General features: G+C 39.8%; 1 protein-coding gene and 1 non-coding gene across 5 annotated transcripts in view; both read right to left on the minus strand.

The window, feature by feature from the left end:
- The window catches only part of ccdc88c (coiled-coil domain containing 88C), a 116,006-nt gene that overhangs the window by 70,799 nt on the left and 21,048 nt on the right, over positions 1-24,159 (minus strand). For all 4 annotated transcript variants that reach the window (XR_003672802.1, XM_028437743.1, XM_028437742.1 and 1 more), the window contains exon 3: positions 16,221-16,329. Coding sequence is in view for 3 of the 4 variants with exons in the window: in XM_028437743.1 (XP_028293544.1) it covers positions 16,221-16,329 (109 nt within the window). In the remaining variant the exon portion in view is untranslated. The remainder of the gene's footprint in view (positions 1-16,220; positions 16,330-24,159) is intronic.
- trnan-guu (transfer RNA asparagine (anticodon GUU)) lies at positions 3,039-3,112 on the minus strand. The gene has a single exon. It is a non-coding gene; the product is annotated as a tRNA-Asn (tRNA).

Below are 24,159 nucleotides of genomic sequence, written 5' to 3' on the forward strand. Positions count from 1 at the left end.
GAGAACGTGATCAGCTTTAATCATCTACACCTGCTCAGTGTTTGAACTGTTGTGTCTGGTTAACTAAGAATAACTCAGTCCGTGTTGTTAGTTCTTTTTATTCCAGCCTTTTGTCCGTACCTCGTAGCTACACATTCACAGTCAGCTAGCTACCTCAAGTACAACCGTTTCAGTGGGAACTTCTGGTTTACAAAATAAAAGTCAGTTGGAGCAACGTTATTAGAATGTTACATTAGAACAAACAATATCTAATCATAGCTATAGAAGACAGGATAATTTAAATTAGGTTAATTTAAACTAAGTTGATCAAAAGTTAATCATTAAACCTGATCAGATTCAGTAAACCATTGATCCCTGAGAGAAAATCAGGCGACATTAATGCTGCTCTCATACATCTTTATATGACATATAAATAATTAAAAAGGAGAAGTCAGAATAATCCATGTCACTACAACTTATATCTACCTTTTAATTGTATCTTACTTTATTTTTGACATAATTTCATGTTTAATTATGAGTTTTTTTATTTATTTTTTATTTCCCCACAGGAGTTAAAAACTAATATTTTATTTAAAAAATTCTAAATATTTCTAAAAATTAAAGTGGAAAAAATTATTTTATAGGGCCCTAAACATCCTCCTGAGACCTGGCAATGCATTTTGGTCCTCTGAGGAGGACATCAGTCTGCACTCTCTAAGTTTATTTCATCAACTTCAATCCCACTGTACTGTCAACAGGACATCCTGGCCTTTCTAATGAGGCCTCACCTGTGGGGGTATGGCTCCTATGGGTAATCTAGAGACTCCAATCAACGACGGGGAGAACATGCAAACTCCACACAGAAAGGACATTTTTATTCTATCCAAAGCAACGTCTTGCTCAACATCCCACAGTGATTTACCAATAGAACCAATGATCCTCTGATTACAGCCCGCATCCTTAACTGTTACTCCACCACCCCAGGGCTTGAACCCATGACCTTTGTGAGACGATGTTTTACAAAATGTTTAGGGCCAACTGTTAGATGTTTCTCTCATCTAACAGTAGTAATGTTGATGAAATGCAAAGAAATGTAGACAATAATCAACAAAAGATAATACATTGTCATTGCATTTTAAAGTTCAATTTGTATTAATATAGACCTGATGTCCCCTACAAAGGACAGATGATAAATACAAAAATAAAAATATTTCTGAGAAAATCTTTGTTGCAAAATGTTTTCTTTAACTTTAAGTATCTCAATATTATAAGAAAAAAGATATGGATGTCAAATCCTTTCTTCTTCTGGGTCTCAGGAGGATATAAATAAAGTACAGAAGAGAACTCACAATCAGTTTCACTTTTAGTAGCTGTTATACCACCTTTATGGGATGATCTGAAGTGTTTGTGACCCAATACGACGCGGTTGGACAAAACAATGGACTTAAATGAATTATTCCTGTGGTCAGAGGAGGAGAAGGACGGCATAATGATTTACTGCTGCTGCTACAATAAACACACGCTGAAGCAGCCTGTGCTTTCACACCCACTCATGCACATGCATGAAGGGCCAAAAAAAACAGCCTGTTTTTAGGAGCGTCATGAAAGTGACTTTTCAGAGGGCTGAAACTCCAGAAAACAGCCAAGTTTGGGAAAATAAACCTCAAATACTATGTTGTTGGGGTCCTTAGAACAAACTGAGATGGGTGAGAAATAGCATAATACTGGAGCTTTAATGAGACATAAGGCTAGGGTTTCCACTCATGTCATCTGCTCAGCAGTAAAATACCTCAGATCATCTTTCCTCAGATACAGCTGAGCTGTAGTCATGGAGGTAGCAGAGCATTACCTGCAGCTACTGTTACAGCAGGGGTAATGTGAGAGCTAACAACTACCCGATAACCACCCCCCCACACACACACACACACACACAGCTTAAAAGAAACGTCCCTGGGTGGGCTTGAACCACCAACCTTTCGGTTAACAGCCGATTGCGCCACAGAGACAGATAACACTAAGCTGATGAATAATTAGAGAGCTTAAATCAATTACAGGGTTTCATACAGTTGATAAAATCATTAAAATTTGAATAGAGCATTACTCTAATGAATTAAACTATTTATGTTTGAACAATGCAACAGTGAAGCAGGTCAAATCAATCCTGCGGAAACAAAACTGTGATGTTCCACCACGTCCAACTCTTAAAACTGACAGGAGATCAATACGGCCTGCAACAGTGACCCAGTTACACACACACACACACACACACACACACACACACACACACACACACACACACACACACACACACACACACACACACACACACACACACACACACACACACACACACACACACACACACACACACACACACACACACACACACGAAGGATCACATTCCTAGTCCTAATCCACTTTGTTCTGAATATTATCAGCATAAATAAATATACGTTCTATTTCTGATAAAACTGTTGAGCAGGTTTTAACCTTTGCTTACTTACACACCCTGAAGGAGAAAAAACTGTTTATTTTACTGTTGATGACATGAGACTTGAGGGCGTTTTTGTACGTGATGATTCTGGTGACGTTAGACTGATTGAGTTTCGAGGAAAACAAGCGAGTAAAACAAGAACTGAATTGATTTAGCATTAGCTCCAATAAAAAAACATGCACATCAGATTGACAAATAGACCTAGACCTTTCCACTGGCTCCCAGTCAGCCTCAGAATAGACTTTACAGTTGTGCTACTGGTGTATGTTTTTGTAGTATTTTTGTTCATCCTTTATGTATTTCTGTGCATTGTTTACTCTTTTTGTGTCTTTTTGTTGTTGTCTTTGTGTATTTTTCTGTTTCCAATCTTAAAGCACTGTGATGTGATTTTAGCTTGTGTGGCATTAATGTGATCACTCACTAGCTGAAAAGTAGCTGACTTCCATCCCAGTGCTTCCTGCAGTGAGCACAGCCAGCAGACAAAAACAACTCCTTGTGAGAAGACAAAGATTTGACAGGCATTTATCTTAAAAGGATCAAATGTGTCTACTTTATTAAAAGCAGACGTCCCTGGGTGGGCTCGAACCACCAACCTTTCGGTTAACAGCCGAACGCGCTAACCGATTGCGCCACAGAGACCATGCGGAGAGGAGGGGGGAAGGGCTCTTACAGAGAGCATGTGAGTCACCAACTGTGTGCTCTTCCTCAGTGTTTCATGGCACCTCACACACTAAAGTGCAGTTGAATACAAACATTTAAGATCCTTATCAAAGCACGAGCTGTCCGAAGATTTACCACAACACTCAAACATGTTGCTGTAATCATGGGTGCAGATATTTGCTGAACCAAAAAGCTCTCTTCATCTTGTGTTGTTCTCTAATCCGGTCGTATATCAACTATTGAGGTCTGGGGCAACATCTATAACAGTCATCTGCAAATCTTATATAGACATCAAAAAAAGGCCATTTGAATTGTGCACAAAGTAGGCTATGGAATAATACCAACTCACTGTTCTTGTAATCTAACACTCTAAAACTTGATGACTTATTAATATATAAGGCCAGAGATAACCAACTTCCAATACACATTCAACAAAAGTTTGCTAATAGAGAGGGAAGATATTGCCTAAGGGGATCACTTAATCTGAAAGTACGGTATGCTCACACTACCCTTAAAAATCAATGTATCACACCAAAAGTTGTCAACCTATGGAACAGTTTAAATGAAAACCTATGAAAAGTGCTATTAGTCTGCAGACATTCAAAATACATTATAAGAGTAGTGTTTTGGAGAAATATGCAAAAAATATTGGATAATCACTCTTTTTTAACCACAGGTAACCCCGTAATATTTTGAATTAATCAAAAAGCTAGATCATAATCACCAATATAATGTATGTATCAATGTGTGTTGTTTGTAATAATTCTGTGTGAATGTACTAAAATGCTTAAATGCACTAAACTTCCACCATTGTAGTTGGAATGTCAAGAACTGGAAATTACTTAAATAAAGGTTTGTTGCAAAGGAAAGGGTCTACATGCATTATTGTCGGAGTAAATTTTCTGTCTTGGAAACTCCTTTCCTCTCCCTCTGAGCTCTGCATCCAAAGGTGAGCTGCTACCACAAACATGTCACCTATTATTTTGCTATCTGGCTTTATTTTAACCCAATTAAAATAAATGGGTTTTATATAGCCTATCGCCATTTTGAAGAAAAAAAAATTAAGATATGAATATTGGTCCATATCACCCAGGCCTAATGTAACCAAAGCAGTAACGTTTTATCTTGTAAAGGATATTATTGTCCAAACTGTGTGAAATGAGGCGTTCAAAGGCTGCTTAAAGTAGGATTTTATTAACATGAGTGTGTTACCTCAAAAAAAAGGGAAATCAATAGACTGAAATACTGCCTCATTATGTAGCAAGTGTTGCTAATGCTACACCACTTTAGTTAAACAAAGTAAAAAGACTGTGTGACTACAAGAACATATCAGCCCTTTTGTTTGATGTTAACTGTACTTGGAACCAGTTTGATAAATTGCTTACATCATTTTTTGAAAACGTTTGAAAATGACCCTCACTTAAATTATCTTTTATCCATTTTTTTTCTTTTTTAGGGCAATGGTTTTAAGTATGTGGATGTCAGTGGTAAATAACCTTAAAATAGTGTAAATGATATAAATGGAGAGATTGTAATTTTACAAAGAAAAAATGATGATATTTATTTTAGTCCATATCGCCCACCCCTAGTGTGAATGCATCCTTAGACCTGATTCTGACCCTAGTATCACCAGTGGTAGTACAAACCTGCTACTGGGTCAGAGTTAGCTCGTTCACACTGCACCTGCACCAGTCACGGTTTGTGTGAAAGCATGTGGTGTTCCTTTCTGTCGTCTTTTGGGGAGTAGAAGATATGGAACAGTGGAGAGTTGGTGTTCACCTGGAACATTGTTTATGATTCAGTGAAAACTAATTCAGGTTTCAACAACTGAACAGCTAGCTCTCAAACTAATCTAGAAATTAATCAGTGGTATCATTATGACAGACGTGAGTGATCATCTCCCTATATTTATAATTTATGAGAAAACATGTTATGACACTGTACAAGATGAAATTACAACATTCTTTCGAGATAAATCTAGTAAGACTATAGAGGCCTTCAGAGAAGATCTGAAGAAACAGAACTGGGATAGGGTGTACACAGATAATGTTAATACCGCCTATGAGGCTTTCATGACAACATTAATTAATCTATATGATAAAAATTGTAAAATATCCAAAAGAGCGCTCATACCAAGAAAAATGCTGTTAACAATCCATGGATGAGAAATTGACTGAAAAATGCCTGCAAGAAAAAAAACTATTTGTATAGACTGTTTCTAAGAACAAGAACCAAAGATGATGAAGTTTGGTATAAAACATATAAAAACAAATTAGTTGGAATCATAAGAAGGCAAAAAAAGGATTGCTATACTAAATTGTTAGACAAAAATAAAAATAGTACAAAAGACACATGGAGCGTATTAAATACTGTCATGCAAAAAGGCAAGAAAAAAACAAAATTTCCTAATTATCTAACAAAGAATAATGTTGACATTTACAATAAAACTGAAAGTGTAAATTAATTCAATAATTATTTTGTAAATATTGGTCCTACTTTGTCACAACAAATTCCAGATGGAAACATCAATGATGAAACAGTACCAGATAATGTTAACAGTATTTTTCTTGAAAGTGTACAAGCGAGTGACATATTGACAAATGTCCAGAAGTATGCCAACAAAAAAATCAAATGAATATACTGATATGAATATGGTATTGATAAAGCAAACTATAGATGTAATTATTGAGCCTTTTACCTAGATCTGTAATTTGTCATTTACTTCAGGGATATTTCCAGACCACATGAAAATAGCCAAAGTTATTTCACTCTTTAAAAAAGGAAATAAATCTGAATTTTCTAATTATAGACCAATATCATTACTTCCACAGTTCTCTAAAATTCTGGAGAAGTTATTTGCGATTAGACTGAATAAATTTCTAAATGAATTTAAGATTTTAAGTAATAGCCAATGTGGGTTTCGTCCTAATCACTCAACTGCTACAGCAATTATGGAACTAAATGAAGAAATCGCCAATGCTATAGACAAAAGGCACTATTTAGTAAGCATCTTTGTAGATCTTCAAAAAGCGTTTGATACGCTGGACCACAAGATATTGTTGCATAAATTACATAAATATAGTATAAGAGGTGTGGCCCACCAATGGGTTACCAGCTACTTAAAAAACAGAAGTCAGTTTGTCCAAATTAACAACGTAAAGTCAAAAAATTGTAACATAACTTGCGGGGTACCACAAGGATCGGTCCTAGGACCTATACTTTTTCTTCTATATGTAAATGACATTGTGTCTGTGTCTCAGTTACTTAGGTGTATTCTATTTGCGGATGACACCACGTTATTACATTCAGGAAAACATTTAAAAGATGTCCTACAAATTGTAGAGAATGAATTCCAGAAAATTATGAGGTGGTTCAATGCCAATAAATTGTCCCTTAATATTAGCAAAACTAAATTTAAAGATTTTTTGTAGTAAAAGGAAATATGCCGAAGCGTCATTATTTATCAACGGATTAGAAATTGAAAGGGCACATGAGTTTAAGTTTCTAGGTATTATGATTGACGAACACTTGACATGGAAATCACATATTGATAATGTCAAAGTAAAGGTCTCCCAAATAATAGCTGTACTGCATAAAGTCAAAGATTCTCTAAATAAGAATGCATTGTTTCTGTTGTATAACTCATTGATTGTTCCACATCTGACCTATTGCACTGAAGTGTGGGGAAGTGCCTACAAAACATACATCAATCCAATTTTTCTTTTACAGAAAACATCGATCAGTGGAAGTGGATACAGAGACCACACTAATCCTTATTCATACAACTAAAAACACTGAAATTTAATGAACTAGTAGAGTATTATCTTCTAAAAACCATCTATAAAGCTCATCTGGAAAGTTTACAAACAATTTGCAAAACAGATTCACCAAGAGAAAAAGTAGATATGAACTAAAAGGTACTGAGGTTTTTACAAATCCCAGGTTTCAATCGGCTGTAAAGGAAAGATGTATCTCAATCAAAGGAATCGCCCTGTGGAACAGTCTTGATTGTAAAATTAAAACTTCTAAGTCCATTTATGTGTTTAAAAAGTATGTTAAATTATCAATGTTACAGAAATATAACACTGCAGAGTAGCAGATCAACTTTATTTTGTATTTTGTGTTTTGATTAACTTTATTTTGTATTTTGTGTTTTGATTAACTTTATTTTGTATTTGATTAACTTTATTTTGTATTTAGATTAACTTTATTTTGTATTTTGTGTTTTGATGTCTTGTAATTGATAAGACGGCTGCATGAGACAGCTCAAAGGAACTGGAACTGTAAATAATTTTGTGTTGATAGGGGGCAGACATTATAAGTTTTTACTTCTTTCTGCTCCTTTTCATTCGTGTAAATGCTGTTGTTGCATTTTTTTTAATGAATGAAATAAATAATAAAATGAAAATGAATAAATGAAATGAGAACACTTTTTTTTGTAGAAAGAGGAAGGTATATATTTCTCAACACAATCATTTAAATCACAATTAGCAAATCCCATAAAGTGAATGCAGACGTGCAAAGCATAAGTGTGTGTGTATGTGTGTGTTTTACAAAGTAGGCCAGAGGATACAAAGTTCAAAACATCCTGTGTAGGTTCAGGGTTTTTGTTCTGCAGTTCCCACAGTAACCAAGGAGGGGCAAAGCAAGTGGAGAGAAAGGAAAGAGAAAGAGAGTCACTGCTAAAGTTACTGCATGAGCAAAGACACAAACAAAAGCCTTTACAACAGGAATGCACCTTATAACAAAGTGAAAAACATTGAGGAACATGAACACCTCTAGTCCAATTTTATCCGTACAAATCATGACAATAAATTATAATGTTCTGAGAAATGTTAAGTATGAAAAGCATAAAGGGGAGTTTCAACAAAGGACTGCATAAACAATCCCAGGGGATCTAGGACAGTTATCCATTCTTCCTTTGGGGGGATTAAAAAAAAATGCCTTGATTATGAGTGTTGGAGCAGCTAAAACACGCCCAGTCACAGTAGCCCGGCCCCACAGCCTGAGCTGAGACCTCTACAAACACACGCACACACAACCCCTAAGAGACCATAGTGGTTTTAGTAGGGAGGTTTAGAGGTTCAAAAATAGGTGTTTGACTCATGATGCAAAGGTCCCCTTTGGTATTCAAGTACCTTAAGGTCATACAAATAAACTCATCCTAAGACAAGTGAGATCACACTTTGGATCAGAAATAAGCACCTTTTTTTAAAAATGGCCGCTAATTTTCCGGAAATTCTCTCGAGCCTATATATCTTTGCTTCTGTTATAGCTATAGGGATGTCCCATGTGACGTCACGCCATCTGAAGCAGCCACAGGGATCAAGACTGCGACCAAAATGGTCGCATATGCGAGTATATTTTCAGTGTGTGCGAGTGAAAATTTTATCTGGTTGTTGCAGAAAAACTTAATATTGACACTAAAACATTAAAAAATTTAGCAAATATATCTCGAGTCACGGTCAAACTTTACTTCATAAAAAACTACGGTACGGCTGGTGCGACCAACTGAGAAAGTTAGTCGCACCAGTGCCACCACTTGAAAAGTTAGTGTATTTGTTGTATATAATGTATTTATTTATTTATTAGTGTATTTATCTTTGTGAGTTTGAATCCTGGAAAGGAAATCAGATTGTAGATGGAGCTCATTGGTGACTAGAGCTCCTGAGGGCCCCTCACCTGGTCCATGAGGGCTACCTGTGGCCCACGGGCACCGTGTTGGTGATCTCCTGATCTAGGGTTTAGGCTCTTCTGATTGGTCGGCTTATATCATTCTACACATGATTCTGGGGATGAAAAGTCAGGACTTCAAAAAAGGGTGTGAGGGTGAAACAAAGAAGATCAAAGATAGAAGTGACAAAGGATCACAAACACACACACGCACACACTCCAGCTGTTCACAAAAGGGAAGGCGTTAGCTTTGTCTCCTAATTAGACGAGGTCCCAGGAGTCGACAGAAACTGGTGAATCCCAGAATTTGTGTGTGTGTGTGTGTGTGTGTGTGTGTGTGTTCAGGTTGAGAAGATTACCCATCATCAACAGATTAACTCCATTCAACCCAGAATGACCCACTTCACTGACACAGAAACAAACACACACACATTCTTTGTGTCTGACCTCTTTGTCACACACACGCACACACGCTGTGAGTTTCTCCCTCGTGTGTTGTCTGCAGCATCTTGAAGCACAAAGTCAGGATGTTTTCAGCTCATACATGAATGTTTTGTGTTTCTACAACAGTCAGACGCACAAAGCACCATGACAGAGCAGATGTGATGAAGTGCTGAGGAAACCAACATGTGTTGGTCACAAAAGAAAACCACAGTTTAAATTATCTGGAGGATTTACTCTTTCAATAAATGAACATTATATGCGTAATATAGCACGTTATCTATATATATATATATGCATCTATATATCTATTTAATCTCTGTCTGTCTGTGCATCTGTTCCTCAAATATTTCAGCACATCAGAATCAGACTGACCTGAGAGTTTCAACATGGCTGCTGCTTGGTTAAAGGATGTACAGAAACCCTCGTACACACACACAAATGTCTGCAGGTGATTCAAACGGCTCTGCGTCACGGTCAATGACACATAAATCACACGACGCAACAAATTGATAATTAAATTCGCTGCCAACACTTTTAATCGTCAATTTTTATGAATTTCTTGTTGCAGCCTTAGTTTGATCTGATACTTTTTGAGAAAAGGCCAATGTAGCGAGGGGGAGAATGCATCCTTGTTTTTCTTCCATTTTCATCTTCCAATATGTCAGTAACTCCATCACATAGAAAGGTAAATATGGTATAGTAATAAGCTCCACCTACTCTCTCAGAATATAGAAAAAGATCTACTATACATTCTATCTGGTGGACATGTCAGCTGTCAGTGTGTGTTTGGGTCTGGAACATGTTTGGTCCTTCAGTAAACTACTTAGCATATGTCTCAGCTCCCTGTAATGTGATCAGCTTAGAGCTATGAACATAGACTGTTCACGTCACTAATGATTAGTCACATATATGAATGGTTATTGGCTCTCACACTCTGAAAATCCCCCAAACATTATTTATCTTTTTTGTTCACACATCTGATCTGTTTTAATTTATAGTATAACGTGTACGCTGATTAACTAATAGCTCCAAAATGGCGACGCCCACATATAAACAGAAGCTAAAAGTTCATATAAAATGACCCCAAAGATATTTCTAACAATATTTGTAACAGTTTTAAATCCAGAATTCATGGGTTAAAAGTTAGAGTCGCTGGATGATTTTGACTATTACGTCTTTAAGACAAAGGGTGCCATGTTTTCACTATTCATCTCATTTTCACTCCCAAGCCTGCAATAATCAAAACAAAAATAAACACATCTGAGGACGTGTCATTTGCCAAAAATTCAACATTTTCCCCATCACGAACACTAATCTGACAACCAAAAGACGTCACGCATGTGATGTTAGTTGAGGCGAGTGCACACGGTGCCAGAGAGCATTACAACATAGAGATATGCTCCACTGACAACATATTAGCACAAGATCACGCTAGTGCTTCCAATAGAACACATATCCAGCAGAATCCCACAAATTAAAAACCTGTTGCCTGATGGAAATCATTACAGAAGAGGCTGTGAGATAGTGGAGCGATGGATTATGTCATCATGTTTAAATCAAAATAAACTACTTCTTCAAACTTACTCAATATCCCATGAGCCTCAAAGACCTAATAATAGATAATCCTCCTCAAACGTCCAAGCAATACACAGCATGAGCTTGTAGCATGAAATCAGAGCTCAGATAAAGTGTGTGTGAGTGTGTGTGTGTGTGTGTGTGTGTGTGTGTGCGTGTGTGTGTGTAAACATTCTGTGCCAAATCAATTGGATCTGAGCTCCTTATGTCTGATTTATACTAAAAAGACCTTTCATCTCTCACACAAACACAACAACGCTCCCAGCGTCTCAGAGCAGAGAGAAGGGCCTGTTTTTCTATGGCCACATTACATGATGGTTTTTTTTTTTTATTCGGAATTAGTTATTCCAAATTCATTCCGAATTATAGTGTTCTGCTTCGTGTTTACATGGAAATAGTAATTCCCGAATTGATGTTTCCATAGAAAACCGGTTTATTCGGCTTTATTCAATTCTGCTTTAGGTCTGGGGGATGGGAAGGCTCTGATTGGACAGGAGGCGAACATATCACGTCTATCGCGAAAAACACACAACAAACCTTTTATTGTCGGCTATAACACAGAACACCACACATGAGAACTGTTTTCACCTTTATTTTGATTGTAGTTTTGAATCAGCAGCTCAACAATAACACACGGTTTCAGTTTGGACCGTGGAGCAGCAGGAGATAGGAACTAATCACCGGTAAATAAAGCCCAGTAAAACTCTGGAAAACAATAACCAGGAATAAATAGTTGCTCCCTGTTAAAGATAGTAGCTTTAACAACAGGTACAATGATAAACTTGATATGATATGATATGACGTGATATTACAGCCTGTGATTGCAGTATGGGGACGTATTTACTCCGCCTACGGGTCCTAGTGCCAGCCGCCTAATGAAGCCTGTTAAGTTTACCGTGTTTACCGAAGTCCGTGTGTGTTTAATAAATCTGTGTATGTCCATGTGAAAGTCTGTATGTTTTAGCCTCCGTCCATCCACTCTTTTCATTATATCCATGTCTTTTAAGGCTCTTATTAAAAAGTCTCAACTGGAGTCTGGGCTGCCGCCATCTTGGATTATGTTGTCACCAGCGAGTCATCGCTGCAAGTCGCGCAAACGCAGAATGACTCAAATTCACATAAAGCGGAATTAAGCAAGTTAGGTGTTTGTAATTCGGTATTAAATTTTCATTAGGAGTTAAGTGTTAACATGGTTAGTTTAAAGAGGAATTAAAGCTCCCAGGTAAACATGGCCACTGAGACCTAATTTATACACTTGGCAATTTATTTCATCTTACAAATTTGACTCAGTGGTCAATGACACTTGTTTCTGTTGTGTGACAAACTCATAACACATTTATTTCTGCTTCACACGGATCTTAAGTTTTGATGTAAAGGCTTTTGACACTTTTTAACATGGCGCCGCGGATGGCTGCTGTGGTGTGTTGGTGCGCACTTTTTTGTCTTGTTTTTGTTGTAAAATCCGCAACTGGCTTCTCTTATTCAAGAGAAGAGCTCTTGAATGTCAGGGCAACAACCCCGAGAGATTTATTCCCCACTTTCATCGCTTCCTCTGTGGATTTACTGGACATTTTACTCAAAGGTGCGCTCACCTTTGCTCACGCAGTGAAGCGCCGGAGGAGAGGAAAAAGAGCCGGTGCGCTTGTGCGCCTCCGCCAGCGCGGCCGACGCACACCGTTACCGGGGATATTCCTCTCTAACGTGCGCTCACTGTGTAACAAAGTGGACGAACTCCAGCTGCTGTTGGGTAGAAACAGAGACTTCTCCTCATCTTCTGTTCTGTGCTTCACGGAAACGTGGCTGTGTGGAGCGGTACCGGACTCTGCGCTGCAGTTGGCCGGCTTCCAACTTCACAGAGCGGACCGAGACGCGGAGCTCACCGGGAAGAAGAAAGGTGGAGGAATCTGCTTTTATGTGAACAGTAACTGGTGTAACGACGTGACAGTGATCCTCCAGCACTGCTCTCCTCACCTGGAATCCTTTATTATCAACAGCAAACCCTTCTATTCTCCCCGTGAGTTCGCTTCATTCATCCTGGTTGGCGTGTACATCCCACCGTCAGCTGATGTGCGCGAGGCACAGCGCACACTCGCCGACCAGATCCTGTGCATGGAGCGGACCTACCCGGACTCTTTTATCATTGTGCTTGGTGACTTTAATAAAGGGGACCTCTCACACCAGCTCCCCAAATATAGACAATTAATTAAATGTCCGACCAGAGAGGAGAAGACACTGGATCACTGTTACACCACACTAAGCAGTGCTTATCACGCCGTTTCCCGTGCTGCACTGGGCCAATCGGACCATTTGATGGTCCATCTGATTCCTTCATACAGACAGAGGCTGAAGCTCTGTAAACCTGTGGTGAAGGAATCTAAACAATGGACCAGTGAAGCAGTGGAGAAACTCCAGGAGTGTTTGGACTGGACTGACTGGGATGTTTTCAGGTCTGCGAACAGTTCTCTGGATGAGTTTACAGACGCTGTGACGTCCTACATCAGCTTCTGTGAGGACAGCTGTATTCCATCAAAGACCAGGGTGAGTTATAACAATGACAAACCCTGGTTCACAGCTAAGCTCAGAGGGCTGAGGACAGACAAAGAGGTCGCTTTCAGGAGTGGAGACAGAGCCAGGTACAGAGAGTCGAAGTACACGTTTGAAAAGGAGGTGAGAAAAGCCAAACGTTTGTACTCAGAGAAGCTACAATATCAGTTCTCTGCAAATGACTCGGCTTCTGTCTGGAGAGGGCTCAGGCAAATTACAAACTACAAGCCCAGAGCCCCTGCTGCTGCTAACGACCTCTGCCTGGCCAACAGTCTGAATGAGTTCTATTGTAGATTTGACAGACAATGGGACAGACCTGACTCCAACCCCCCTCACACCTCTGACCAGCCTCACTCCAACACCTTCACCCCCCACATCAAAGCTACAGTTTCACCCCAGCTGCCTACAGAGGCTCTCTCCCCTATCTTCCCCCCCTCCTCCCCCCCTCCTACAGAGACACCTTTCTCCATCAAAGAGAGAGATGTGAATAGACTTTTCAGGAGACAAAACCCCCGTAAGGCTTGTGGACCGGACTCTGTCTCTCCCTCTACCTTGAAGCACTGTGCTGATCAGCTGTCTCCAGTGTTCACAGACATTTTTAACACCTCACTGGAGACATGCACCGTACCAGCCTGTTTTAAGGCCTCCACCATCGTTCCTGTCCCTAAAAAGCTGAGGATCACAGGACTTAATGACTACAGACCCATCGCTCTGACATCTGTGGTCATGAAGTCCTTTGAACGCCTCATGCTCTCCCACATCAAGGACATCACCGACCCCCACCTGGACCCCCTGCAGTTTGCCTATAGATCCAACAGGTCAGTAGACGATGCTGTAAACCTGGCTCTCCACTTCATCCTCCAGCACCTGGACTCCCCAGGCTCCTACGCCAGGATCCTGTTTGTGGACTTCAGCTCTGCTTTTAATACAATAATCCCAGCTCTCCTTCAGGACAAGCTTTCCCAGCTGAACGTGCCAGACTCCACCTGCAGGTGGATCACAGACTTCCTGTCTGACAGGAAGCAGCACGTGAAGCTGGGAAAACCATCTCTGCTCCCCGGACCATCAGCACTGGATCTCCTCAGGGCTGTGTTCTTTCTCCTCTGCTCTTCTCCCTGTACACCAACAGCTGCACCTCCTCTCACCAGTCGGTCAAGCTCCTGAAGTTTGCAGACGACACGACCATCATCGGTCTCATCGCTGATGGAGACGAGTCCGACTACAGGTGGGAGACAGACCGGCTGGTGTCCTGGTGCAGCCAGAACAACCTGGAGCTCAATGCTTTAAAGACAGTGGAGATGATAGCAGACTTCAGGAAGAACCCAGCCCCCCTCACCCCCCTCACCCTGGGAGACTCTACAGTGAGCTCTGTAGAGTACTTCTGCTTCCTGGGGACCATCATCACTCAGGACCTCAAGTGGGAGCTGAACATCAGCTCCCTTATCAAAAAAGCTCAGCAGAGGATGTACTTTTTGCGGCAGCTGAAGAAGTTCAGTCTGCCAACAAAGATGATGGTGAACTTCTACAGCTCCATCATCCAGTCCATCCTCTGCTCCTCCATCACCATCTGGTACGCTGCAGCTACGGCCAAGGACAAGGCCAGACTGCAGCGTATCATCCACTCTGCAGAGAAGGTCATCGGCTGCAATCTGCCCTCCCTCCAGGACCTGTACGCCTCCAGGATTTTGAGGCGTGCAGGAAAGATTGTGGCCGACCCCTCCATCCCGGTCATAACTGTTTCAATCTCTCCTTCTGGTAGGAGGTTTCGGTCCATCAGGACCAGAACCTCCAGACACAAAAACAGCTTCTTTCCCTCTGCCACCATCCACATGAACACACCCCAAGTCACCCACTGAACCCCCCCCCCCCCCCCCCCCCCCCCCCCCCCCCCCCACCCGATCACCACCTCCACCAGCTTGATACCTGCTGCACTGTATATATATATATTTATATTTATATTTATCCTATTTATCCTTTATTCTCTATCTATCCTTTATTTATCCCTCATCCTTTATATTTATCATTATTATTATTATTATTGTTGCTGGGTTGTGCTTTGTTGTTCTGTTTTTATTTCTTTTATTTCTTTTTGTTGCTTGTTTTGTGCACCAACCACCAAGTCAAATTCCTTGTACTGTCCTCAAAACTGTACATGGCAAATAAACATTTCTGATTCTGATTCTGATTCTGATGTACTGTACCTCGATCTTGTTCCTTTTTGAAACACAGGAGAGAGATAAAGCTGCTGAAAATACTCTTGGTGGTAAGTAAGAAATCAATTACAAGAAGATGGTTAAGCCCTACACAACCAACTCAAAACAAATGGATTGGAATCATTTAGGATGGAAAAACTGACCTTTCTTTCATTCTTTGTGCTGTATCAGAATTCTCTTTAAACGAGCCCCATCCAGCCCATTCATTCTTGGCAGCTTTTCTGCACAGGTTTTACAGGGACGACCGTTCTTTTTTTTTTTTTCTTTGTCCATTGAAGCTACTCTACTATAATTCCTGTGAAGTCTGATTTATCACAGAACAGGAGAAATCTCACCCTGTTTTGGGACTGAACGTTATATTCAGACTCACACCCGCAGATAGATGGTGTTTGTTCACTTTTTAGACCCACTTGTATTTGTTTAAGCAAATGATGTCATGTTGATGTTTTTGTTCATTCCAAATAAAAGATACAATTATAAAAATAAAAAAAGCAGCTGATATAAACTGTCAGGACATATCAGAGAAACAGTTGTGTTTGAATGTGTTTTGTTCTGACTTCATGACTTTGAAACAATGAACTCTTTTAAATGTGTGCATTGAACCATTGAACCAGCACCAGTGAGTGATGAGCACGTACCTGGTAATATGTCCGTATGTGGCTGCTGAGAACTGTCAGGTTGTGAAGGCGAAGCGACACGTCATTGTTCACGATGTTGGTCAGCCTCTGATTGGTGGGCTTTGGGTCGCTATGGAGACACAAACACCACAGGAGAGCTTAGACTACACACAGTGAGGGGGACCATTGTGCTACAGCACATGGCAGACTGTGACACACTGATTAGCATGTTGGGGGGGGTGCACTGTCTGGCTGACCCACTGGGAACATCATGACGTCACTTTAACATTAGTGCTCTTGAATAAAGATGAGCACCAACATTTTTTACTGTTGGAACAACAGGAGCTGTGTTCACACACGCCAACACTTCCACTGGGATTTGATCTCACACCAACCACCAACACCACTTTTTCTAATGCTTGACTCACAGTGAAGGTTTGTGGGTTCTAATTCCAACTCGTTTTCCACTCAAACCTACAGTATGTGACCTGAGGCCCTGGGTAATACAATGTTTTCTGATTCTGAAAGAATTCTTTGTTACTGTAAATATTTTTAAATGGGTTAGGTGTTTAAAATATAGTTGTGTGTGGTGGTTTTGGTTTGTGATAAGTGCAGAAATACTGTCGGGTAGTAGCACTTACAGTAAACATAATGCTGCGTTCACACCGAATGCGTCTTCTGTGGCACCAGAAGCGTCTGCCGCACAAAACGTTCCGCATGTGTCGCAGGATCCAAAAATGTTCCCATTCGCTTTATATGCACGTCTGAAGTGAAGCACCGCCCACCAGAGACACATCCAACTCTGAGTTTCACTGCCTGCTGAAGTGAGGAGCTGTGCTCCTTTTTCTCCTCTCTTAAACATAAACCACCAGTGAAAAAAGCCAGTGTGATTAGCGGTTAATGCTATCCTAGCTCAGTGCTGACTTTCAAAGATGAAAACTACTTTTATCTGCTACTACCACCTCCTCGCTGATTCTCTTCCACGCCTAATCCTTCCTAGTCCGGTTCCGGTTATAAAGGCCATGTCATAGAGTTCCAGGTGGTCACACACAGCTTCTACTCCATGGTTGAATGGGTGAACAGACCGACCTGACATCATTGTCAACAAAGACTCTAATTGGCTTTTGTTATGCGAACCAGTCGCAAGAGTTCAATATTTTCAACTCTTGTGGATGTGCAGATATGCGCAAAATCGGGAGCGCGCTCGCACGGCCAACGCGCTGGACGTGCGGATCGGGCCGCATAGGAAAGATTTTGCATCTGGGACGCATCTATCTATTGACTTTGTATGTAATCTGGACATACGGACATTTCGTGACGCATCCGGTGTGAACGCAGCATAAGAGAATTATTATATAACGGGATTGTTTTTAAGAGCATCGATATGAAAATAAATGAAACGCTGAGTGACATCACTTGTGACGCGTAAAGGTTCAAACATACTCGGGTAGAACGTACACAGAGTGGACTTCGGGCGGACTGTCTGCCCTACTCAGAGCTTTCATACTCAAGCGCACCGTCGCATAGTAGTTTCCAGTAAAATCCTACATTTCCCACAGCCCTTAGCGCTTCTCTGTAGTCCTTGTACTCCTGGGATGTGTTTTAAAGGTGCCATACTTTCGTAGCTTGTCTACATCTCTCCTGCTCTGTTTCACCAGGTGGTGAAATACAGGTCAGTGTCACGTTCATTGCAAGTCAATACAATGCCGAGCAGTGTTTTGTGTACCTTCAGGGTACGAACCACTGGTTTAGGGCAGGGGTCCCTGAGTGGAGTCCAGCATGTTTTAGTTGCTAACCTCGAAAGAAGAAAATGATTTTCTAGTCCACGCAGCACACAGTATGTACTTTCTCTTTCCCACACCCTTTTCCTCACTTTTCTCCAGCTGAGGAGTGACAAAGCCTTATCAACATGTTGTTGGGAGTTTCTTCCTGCTGCATAAGTCCAAACTAGCTGTGGCTCTTTGTGCGTGTGCATTGAAGCAGAACTTCCCTATAAAGAGCAGTGTTTATAGTCTTTGCTCTGTTTGAAAGTTGTAACTTTTACCTACAGTAATAGGTGGCCTTAAATTAAATGGTTGTTGAATTGTAAAACATCATCAAATTATGAAAACTCAAGTAAAAGTTTAGATACTTGAATAAAAAATTACTCAGTTAAGGGAGCAACTTCCAATACTTTTACCTTTACCAGAGTAAAAGTATATAAAAAAAAGTACATGCTCCTAAATGTACTTAAGTAAAAAAGTAAAAAGTAAAACAAACATCACCTCAATAATAAGACAAAAAGTTTAACACATTTTAGTTTTTTTTAAGAACTTTCAATCTGAATTTAGCACCCATTATAGAATAATACATTTGTAAATAAAATGTTTCAAGCTTCTCCTCAAGCTTTGCAGTTGTTAGTTTGCGTATTTTTATGTTGTGACGTCATCTTCGAAGGTCGTAAAAGTTACGAGCCCTCTTTTTTTATTTAAGAAGTAGAAAGTACAGATATTTGTTTAAAAAAGAAAGTAGAAGTAAGAAGTTTACCCTCAAAGCACTAAAATAATGTCTGAAGAACGCTCTCCTGAAACCTGAGTGAGATTCCAAAGCCTTCACTACTGTTTGTTCCCACACTATTCCATCTTAGATGAGTGATGGTGTGGTGTTTCTATGTGAACTGTGTTTAAACACTATGTTGTTGCATGAATGCGGTGCTACACGAGGGGCTTAAAGCTGCTTAAGGTCATGTTCAGAGCCCATTCAAGCCACTAAAGGTATGAGTAAAGTAAACAAGTCCAGCTGAGGCTCTATTATTGCATCAAACAATCTTTTATTCTCTAATTAGAGGTTTTTACAAAGCACGCCATCTGCACTGGTTTGTTGTCTTTTCTAAAGTCTCTCTTAATGAAATCATGTTACATTCAGATGTGAATTCACTTCTAATTCAAATACGTGTTCAGATGTGACTCCAGGCCTGGGCCATAAAACCATAACAATATATCAATATCTATAACGATATCTATAGAAAAAATGTGCAATAGAATGCTCGATAAAAATCACTGAACCTAGAAACAACCCCCGACCCAGAACCGCAAGGCATTCTGGGGGATGTAGACAGACTGTTTTCTTCCACAGTTGTGGTGACCTTTTTTCAATGTTAAATAGTAGTTTTAAAAAAAAAGGATTAAAATTCAGCCATTTTTTCTTCTGATCCTTATTTTGAATAGGTTAAAAACAATTAATAATGATTAATATCGAGTGATATGAAACACAGTATGTAGTGATACATTTCCAGACATATCACCCAGCCCTATGTGGCTTCCTCTCAGCACCTCCACTATCAGATTCTTTAAAGCAGCGATCCTCAACTGGTGGGTCAGGACCCAAAAGTGGGTCACATACCTGTACTGGGTGGGTCAAAAATAAATACTTTGTCTTATTTTGAAAGAAACTTTTATTTTGACAGGCATGCTGTGAAATACATGTTGCACAGCAAAAAATAAATAAAATTTAAAAAAAACTATATATATACATACATGTACAGTTGTGTGCGAAAGTCAGGGCACCCCTTTAAAAACAGCATATTTCATATATTTAAAAAGTTATATTCATATTTACTGTCTCTCTGGTATATGTGAAAAAAAGACAATATTGTCAGGAAACATTAATGCATAGTTACAGTTTATTTTATAAATTGAACAAAATTACAAAAATGAAAAACATAATTTTGGCATGTGCAAAAGTCGGGGCACCCTGAGAGTTTCAAAGTGTCAGATTCTTTTTACAAGCTCAGACCTCTACCAGCTCATTGGTCCTGAAGCATGTGTCAACAATTGTCATTAGGGAGTGCCAGCTGGTGCCAATTTGAGGGTTTCTTAAATACGGCGACTCCACAAACCTTGTACAAACACTCAGCAACCATGGGTTCCTCTAAGAAGCTGTGTAAGACAGAAAAAATGAAAGTAATTGATGCCCACAATGCCGGGGAGGGCTACAAGAAGATAGCAAAGCGTTTTCAGCTTGCAGTTTCCACAGTGCGAGGCATATTTAAGAGATGGCAGGTGAGGGGAACTGTGGAGGTCAAGAAGAGATCTGGAAGACCAAGGAAACTCTCGGAGAGAACAGCTCGTAGTCTGGTCAGAAAGGTAAACCAAAACCCACATTTGACTTCAAAAGACCTCCAGGAAGATTTAGCAGACTCAGGAGTGGTGGTGCACCCTTCCACTGTGCGCCAATACTTGCACAAACAAGACCTTCATGGAAGAGTCTGTAGAAAAAAACCTTATCTACGACCTCATCATAAAATACAACGTCAAAAATATGCAACAGAACATCTACAGAAGCCTGATGACTTTTGGAAACAAGTGCTGTGGACTGATGAAGTTAAAATAGAACTCTTTGGCCACAATAAGCAAAGGTATGTTTGGAGAAAAAAAGGAGCAGCATTTCATGAAAAGAACACCTTGCCAACTGTTAAATATGGGGGTGGATCCATCATGCCTTGGGGTTGTGTTGCAGCCAGTGGGACAGGAAACATTGCTCGGGTGGAGGGAAGAATGGATTCAATTAAATACCAGCAAATTCTGGAGGCAAATATCACAGCATCTGTAAAAAAGCTAAAGCTGAAAAGAGGATGGCTTCTACAACAGGATAATGATCCTAAACATACCTCCAAATCCACCATGGACTACTTCAAGAAACGCAAGCTGAAGGTTTTGGAATGGCCTTCACAGTCTACCGACTTAAACATTATCGAAAATCTGTGGGTAGATCTTAAAAGAGCTGTGCATGCAAGACGTCCTAGGAATATTGCAGAACTGGAAGCCTTTTGCAAGGAAGAATGGGGAAAAATCCCAAATAATAGAATCCAGAGACTTGTTGTTGGCTATAAGAAGCGTTTACAAGCTGTGATATCTGCCAGAGGGGGTGTTACTAAGTACTGAAGGTACTGATGCTGTAGGGTGCCCCGACTTTTGCACATGCCAAAATTATGTTTTTCATTTTTGTAATTTTGTTCAATTTATAAAATAAAATGTAACTATGCATTAATGTTTCCTGACAATATTGTCTTTTTTTCCCATATACCAGAGAGACAGTAAATATGAATTTAACTTTTTAAATATATAAAATATGCTGTTTTTAAAGGGGTGCCCTGACTTTCGCACACAACTGTATGTTTTAAAAAAAAGATTGCGTGTGAGTGTTTGGGTAGTCCAATAACAGAAGGGTTGGGGGTTCGAATCCCGCTATATCCAAGTCACTGTTGTTGTGTCCTTGGGCAAGGCACTTTACCCACATTGCTTTGTATGAATGGGTGTGAATAGTGCTTGGTGGTGGTCAGAGGGGCCATAGGCGCAAAATATCAGCCAAGCTTCAGTCAGTCTGGCCCAGGGCAGCAGTGGCTACATTGTAGCTTACCACCACTGATATGACTGATGTGAGTGACTGGTGTGAATGAATAATGGTTTCTGTACGTGCTTTCAGTCTCCTTGAAAAAAGCGCTATATAAATTCAAGCCATTATTATTATTATTATAGTTACTTTAGAAAAACTAAATTTGGTTGGTTGAATTCTAAAAAAAAAGTTGGTCACAATTTCATGACCGTGCCAAAATATGGGTCCCAGTGTGAGAGCAGTTGAGAACCCCTGCTTTAAATGTTTGTTTATTTGAACAAATATCACATTTCAGTTTCTCTCTGTTTCATTCATTTCAAAGGTCATAACAGCAAACTGCTAAAAGCTGTTTGTTGTTTGTTTGTTAAGAGCCAACGGTGACGGAAAGTCAAGACAGATATGAGCATGTGTGTGTTTGGGGAGCTCCAGCTGACTCCACGCTGGCTGCTTTACCAGTTGACCTGTTGTGTGATTGACTGGTTTGCAAACAGCCTGTGAGAAGCTTTCCTCCAACCCGGAGCAGATCTAACCCACTTTCCAGGTCTTAATAATAATCACCACCTCTCCATCCAAGCCAGGACCCATTGAGAGGCTGAAGAACAATAGTCAGATTAGCATTGTTTCACAAGACAATAACAGACACATGGACATGTGCTCTGATTGAGGACACAGGGAATGGGAGGGGGCACAGTGGGCGGCGGCCTCATTGTTTAATACTGCTGTGTCATCTTAAGCTGCGTTTCCATTAACCTTGGAAATGCACAAAATTTAAATAGCGCAATAAAAACCGGTAATGGAAACACCTGAATTTAAAAAAAAGCTCAAATTTCGCTAAAAAGATTTCACTCTTTCATGAGGAAGTATTTCAGACGTTTCGATATTGAAATGTGTTGCAAAAGCGCCATGAAAACACTTTTTCCACAAATACACGTCACAAAACGTGACATACCTGGTCACATGACAAATACTCTCCGAGTAAACATGAACAGAAGAGGAGACCCAGACATTTCTTAGCTTTATTTCCTAAAAAATAATTACTGCCACATTAGACGTGAAACAGCAAAAGAATAGAGTGTTATAAGGAGGTTTGGAGTGCCAGTCTTCCTGTAGCAAAGTTTCGCAGGATGAGATCTCACGGGCGTTACGAGGTTCCTGCCCAAAACATTAACAGCGTACTGACCTGATGCCTTACACAGCCCAGCTACACCAAGAACATAAATATTTTTCCCACTGGAAATTCTACCAGCCTGTTCAGATCATAGTGATTAGTACAAACCCACCATATATTTACACTCAAATGGCATCTCTGCTTTCCTTCATGATGTAACTGATGTTCACAAAGAGAGCTACGCAAGACCCGCGGCTGTCAGTCATTGTCTTATAACGTAAAATCCCATTTTTCAACCTCAAATAACTTATTTAAAACAAACTTCACAGAAAAATGAGCACTTAAACACAATGTAGGGTGATAATTAATGATCACAGCTGATTTTAGCTTTGGAAAAACACATTTGAACTTTACAGTTTGACCCACATCACATCTGTTATCATTGAGGAGAAGGGGTTTATGATCTATACTGCAGCCAGTCAGCAGGGAGAGCTCTAATGATTTATTCTTACCAGCGACTCTTTTCTTTGTTGAATTTTTCTTAAAGATAATGTTTATAATATCTAATTTACTTGAATTCAGTAATTTTGTGAATATTAACATTTATTATATTAATGGGGAAATGCTTAGAATGATTGTTTTCTTTCAGTTACAGCCACCAGATATTTGTTTGGACTAGCGTGTTCGGTTGGGATGCAGCTATTCTGTGCAGTGAAGAAGAGATGCTATGCGCTAGCAGACAGAGCTAATAGAAAAACCTGACTTTTAGAGATATTCACATAATATTATAGATATTCACGTAATATTACAGATATTCCTTCGGTGCTAAAGGGGTAAGGAATCATTTATGAACATGTTTAAGAGTAGAAGGCTGCCACAAAGAGAGTAGTAGGCCATTCCGCCCGCCGCCTACGCTTCTGGACATCCCTGCTGTGTGTGTGAGTATTTATTAGTGGAGGACCTATACCAACCATGAGTAACTCTCTAGCTACATCCATCATCAACTTCACCAATTCAACAAAAAACGTTGGCATCAAATTGCAGGAATAGTGTTTCAGAGGGTTAGACATTAAAAAAAAAAAAAAAAAAACTACAATATTCACGCCATGTGATTCCCCTACGCTGTGAAAAATTCCTGCTGAGAACTCTGCATATCATTCCTAATTAAAGGGTTCAACAACTGAAAAATGTCCATGTTAAAAACTCAAAGTATAGCCTGAACTGGGAAAAGAAAGGCTGATAAAGAGCATCATCCTGTTCATACAGCAGAGCCACAAACATGTGATTGTATTTGATCTGAGAGTCACATGATCAAAATTTATGTCAGCATTAAAATGATGACCAATCCGAGCATTAACACAGGAAACGACAAAGAGTTTGTGTGTTATTGTGTAGTTTTATCATTTTTCCTTTCATTTTCGTATTTTCTTGTTTTTGTTTCGTGTCTTTTATTTTGGGTGTTTTTCTGTAGTGTATGTT

This window comes from Gouania willdenowi, chromosome 22, assembly GCF_900634775.1.
Source record: "Gouania willdenowi chromosome 22, fGouWil2.1, whole genome shotgun sequence".
Taxonomy (NCBI): Eukaryota; Metazoa; Chordata; class Actinopteri; order Blenniiformes; family Gobiesocidae; genus Gouania; species Gouania willdenowi.